This window comes from Natrix helvetica, assembly GCF_964273705.1.
Source record: "Natrix helvetica genome assembly, chromosome: 5".
Lineage (NCBI taxonomy): Eukaryota > Metazoa > Chordata > Lepidosauria > Squamata > Natricidae > Natrix > Natrix helvetica.
This window is the reverse complement of record NC_138551.1, coordinates 92905104-92910367: the sequence shown is the minus strand read 5'-3', so window position 1 is coordinate 92910367 and position 5264 is coordinate 92905104. Positions and strand designations below refer to the sequence as shown.

General features: G+C 40.0%; 1 protein-coding gene across 1 annotated transcript in view; it reads right to left on the bottom strand.

The window, feature by feature from the left end:
- ZMIZ1 (zinc finger MIZ-type containing 1) overlaps nucleotides 1-4516 on the bottom strand; it is a gene marked incomplete at its 5' end in the record, with an annotated part of 114282 nt that extends 109766 nt beyond the window's left edge. Inside the window, one exon of the mRNA XM_081954108.1 lies at nucleotides 4461-4516. Coding sequence (XP_081810234.1) covers nucleotides 4461-4516 — 56 coding nt within the window. The remainder of the gene's footprint in view (nucleotides 1-4460) is intronic.
- Nucleotides 4517-5264: the final 748 nt, after the last annotated feature.

The following is a 5264-nucleotide window of genomic DNA, read 5'->3' as shown; positions in this document are numbered from 1 at the left end:
GAGTGAGCTCCCGTTACTTACAACCTAGCAGTTCGAAAGCATGTAAAAATGCAAGTAGAAAAATAGGAACCACCTTTGGTGGGAAGGTAACAGCATTCCGTGCGCCTTCGGCATTTAGTCATGCCAGCCACATGACCACGGAGACATCTTCGGACAGCATGTAGCACTTAGGCTTATATACTGCTTCACATTGCTTTACAGCCCTCTCCTAAGCAGTTTACAATGTCAGCTTCTCACCCCCAACAATCGAGCTCCTCATTTTACCGACCTTGAAAGGATGGAAAGCTGAGTCAACCTTGAGTCGGTCAGGATCGAACTCCGGGCAATGGGCAGAATTAGTCTGCAATGTTGCATTCCAACCACTGAGCCACCATGATTCCTATTTTTCTCAAAAGCTAAAATATGTCTCTTAAGATCATTCTTCACTGCAGCTGGCCCCAAATTACTGTATTTCTTAAGAGAATTGTCTGGACAGATGAACAGATGGAAGAACTTCAAGATGCAATGGGGAAAAAAAATCCACCAAATATTTGTTCTGTTTTTATAGATATTCACATGCCAATGACCTGCCTTTGGTTAGAAGCTCAGACTAGATTTAGTCTGGGAAATGTCGATTGTGGTTAAGAATTGGTTTAAAAAAAATATATCAATGTTTCTGAATGGAAGGGCAAAGGATTTCTTTCTTTCTTTTTTTTAATTTCACTTATATCCTGCTGGATTGATTCCAGATTTGCTGAGATTTACTAAAGAATTGATAAAATTACCATAAGCAGTTAAAGACATCTGTGCATAAGATTTTTTAAAAACGAAAATGTACAAATAATCACAGATACAAAAGCACAAATTAACAATGATACAAGTATCCTTTCCAACATACAGGTAGTCCTTGACTTACAACCATTCATTTAGTGACTGTTGGAAGTTACAACATAACTGAAAAAATGTGACTTATCATCCTTTTCCACACTTACAACCATTGCAGCATCCCCGTGGTCACGTGTTGCTTGGCAACTGGCATGTACTTGTGACGGTTGCAGAGTTCAGGGGGTCAGGTGATCACTTTTCGTGATTTCTTGACAAGCAAAGTCAAGGGGGAAAGTTAGATCCACTTAACAACTGTGTTAACAAGTGCAGTGATTCACTTAACAACGGTGGCATGAAAGATCATAAAAATTCACTTAGCTACTGTTTTGCTTAAACAAGGGACTACTTTTTTTTCCCAATCAAATTTTTATTTTTTATATTCTTTATATATATCAATGTGTGGCAACTGGGTAACATACTTTTCAGTACACAGAAACAGTCTTATTATTCCTAAATATTACATTTTATTCCATTGTTTTATATCATTTATATATGTCTTTTATTATCACCCTTCCTTTCTGAACCATCTTTCTGTCCTTTTGTGTATCATAACATATTAATATATAATTATTATTTCCCCCCCACTATTTTCTAACCCTATTTTAACTCCCCCCCCCTTTCATGTCGCTATAATATTCAAAGACATGTTTTCCATCTATTTTGTTGTTCATATTTCCATAGTTAAATCAAGGTTCCATCCTTCATTCTTCCATTTTTCAATATCTCCTTACACAGTTTTAGTATCAATCATGATCATTTATACATTTAAGGTATTTTCTATTCATATTCTTTCCAGTTGTTCAATCCATATAATTCTACTATTAATATACATGCTTAGATTAATATATATTTATATATATATTCCCCTAATCAGCTCTTAAGTTCCACTGTTATTCATATTTTTATACATATTTAGTAGTACTATCATTCAAAGTCTATTTTTCAGCAAGGGACTACTTGTATTTCTGAATTTACTGTAATGGAAATTAATGAAAACATTTCTTTGTTGGATGGTACTGTGTTTTCCCCGAAAATATGACAGGACCTTATATTATTTTTTGCTCCAAAAGACGCATTAGAGCTTATTTTCTGGTTAGGTCTTATTTTGGGGGAAAATACATTACTAACTGCATAATAATGCATGATAATCTGGCTGATTATCTTAATTAGGGCTTATTTTTGGGTAAGGCTTACATTACAAGCATTCTGAAAAAATCATGCGAGGGCTTATTTCCTGGTTAGGTCTTATTTTGGGGAAATACGGTACAAACCACGTCCACCTGGATGACGATCTCAACTGGAGCTTATTTTTGGGGTAGGGCTTATATCACAATCATTCTGAAAAAATCTTGCTAGGGCTTACTTTCCGGTTAGGCCCCTTCCAATTCTGTTAGGTCTTCCTGATTTCCATACCTGGGGCTTCCATCACACACTTAAGTAAGGCACAGCCTCAATAACAAAAAAGGGAGGAAGCAACAGGCAGCTGGCTCTTACTTGGGAAGCCCCCTAAAACCACTTTTTAACAACTCTACAATAAGAAGAGTAACTCAACCCACAGCCAGCAATTAAAGTGATCATTTCTGAATGTGAATAAATCAATCCCTTATAGGGAGGATTCTTATTTTGATCTGGTGTGATGTGTTATAAATGGAGAGCACAAGTCACCCACGAGAATAGCCAAAATGTTTAGAAATTTAGCACCAAATTGTTGGAAATGTGATTATGAATCAGGCACGTACTATCATATGTGGTGGTCATGCCAAAAAACAAAAGAATATTGGTGGAAAATTCAAAGGTGGCTGATAGAGATAACCAAAGAGGAAATAGAATTCAACCAGAACTATTTCTTTTGGGAATCATAAACGATAAACATAACAAAGGGAGTAATCTACTTAATAATACATATTGTTATGGCAGCAAGAATGGTCTTTGCCTAAAACTGGAAAAACAGGGAAATTCTACAAGAAGAGGAAATAATTAGGAAAATTCTGATTTGTGCTGAAATGGACAAATTGATGTGGGAATTGAAGAACAAAGACGAATCAGAATATTATAAGATCTGGGATAAATTTTATCGATGGTTGGGACAAAAAAGGAAAGACCCAAGATAAGCAATGACTAAGATGTATAGAATGGAGATTACAATTATGTATGAAATTGCAACAGTGAAAATGTATAAGTCAAGAAGAAAGCAACATGGATGGAAATACAATATCCTTATATTTGTAAATACTGAATGGACCAATTGTAAATAAGCATGGTGGTTATAATATTTCATTTTATATTCTAGTATGTATGGCAAAGACATTGCCAGGATGGTTAGACCGCGTCCAATGCTTTAATGTGCGTTTAATAAAAAAAAGTTTTTAATTAAAAAGAAAGAGAGAGCACAAATCTAAATGTTTCTCCGTTAGTCAAGGAATCTTACAACAACCTTTTGATCAAAACGAAGTGTCACCTTTCACACGACTAACTAACGGGCCAGCAACAAAGGCTACACAACCTCCTTCATTTCATTCCTTTTTACACAACCGCTGCAGATAACAATCACTACCTAACATGGCAGGGAAGCCATTTGGATTCTGGAGAGGGGGTGGAGAGAAGAACTAGGATGAAAAAAGAGAACGAACACAGCATTCTGGCAAATCGTAAACTCAGCTGGCACTGGAACAATTACCAATGCAATAATCCTTCTCGCAGCTAAATGTAACTACGATAGCGTTAGATGGAAACCATCCATCTTCACAACTGCAGACTGGATGCAAAGTGTGAATTGCTCTTTCTAGGGGTACCGCAAATGCCCTCTCTGGCAATGAAGGTAAAAATACACCTTTTTATGAGGGATCTAGAAGGAGGAAGAATGAAAAAGCAGAATGAAAAAAGGAAGTGTGCAGGAGCAGCAAATGTATTTATTTATTTATTTGGTTGGTTGGCTGCTTGATTTCTATAACAGCCCATCTCAGCAAATGACTCTGGACTGCTCCCAATAATGTGCCTTTCTGAACAGGTTGGCTGGAGTAATGGCCAACTAGACAAGAGTTCCCCAAACTTTCCAGCTTTGTGGACCAGCCGGGAAGGAGAGGAGGAGGGAGTAGATAGTTTCACGCAAGCCGCAGGCAAATGTATGCATGCAGCTCCATTCACGTGAGCGCCGGGCACGCATGTTTGCCCACCACTCACACAAGTGGGGATATGCACTCGCATGCATCCATCACTTCCGCAGCCGGGTTCCAAAGTTCTCAAGACCCGATAGGGGGGTTGGAGACCCCTGAACTAGAGTTTACTTATCACTCATCTGAGTACTGTCTCACACTATATATGTGGCTGCCCTTGCAGAGTGTGTGGAAAGAAAGAAAGAAAGAAAGGAAGGAAGGAAGGAAGGAAGGAAGGAAGGAAGGAAGGAAGGAAGGAAGGAAGGAAGACACCTTCACCCCTCTTCAGATGGTTGACGAACACCTGCAAACTTGCTTTTACCGGGACCAGTGAAATGGTCCAGATAAACGGAATAAAAGGAATACCAACGGTTTGACTGAATCTGACTGCTCTCTTCTGCCCCTTGAAATCATCTGCCCCACACAAACCCACAACCTGCTTACGGATTCAGCCATTCACCATCCGCAGGCTCAGCTGCAGCTTCTGAGGCTGCCGGCATCTCGTCTCATTGACACCCCGGGCACGAGAGGCTGGCTCTCCAGGTATAATGAACAGATCAAGCACCCGAACACAAAGGCAGCCCCAGATGGTGCCAACAGTCAGGCAGCTCCTTCCCACACAGACCAGGCAAGCAGCTGTGTTTTCCCTCTTTCCCACCCTTTATTAAACAGGAGCGCAGATTTACAGATGGTCCCTTTCATCTCCGCTTTCTGCTGGGGTTTAAGGATTGGATTGGGGCCCATTTGCCAGACAGAATGAAGCATGTTGACCCTTCAGCTCTTCCTTCTCTTGGTTGGGGTATTAGGTGACATCTTTTCTGTTCCCCACCAGAATTCTAGCTTCAGCCACCCAGGATTTATAGGACAAATGATCGCGGAGACGTCTTTAGACAGTGCTGGCTCTTCGGCGTTGAAACAAATGATGAAGATAAAAGGTAAAGGCTCCCCTTGAACATATGTGCTTGTCGTTCCCGACTGTAGGGGGCGGTGCTCATCTCCGTTTCAAAGCCAAAGAGCCAGCGCTGTCCAAAGACGTCTCCGTGGTCATGTGGCTGGCATGACTAAACACCGAAGGCACATGGAAAGCTGTTACCTTCCCACCAAAGGTGGTCCCTATTTTTCTACTTGCATTTTTTACATGCTTTACATGCTAGGCTAGCAGAAGCTGGGACAAATAACAGGCGCTCACTTTGTTACACGGCACTAGGGATTCAAACTGCTGACCTTTCTGATCGACAAGCTCAGCAT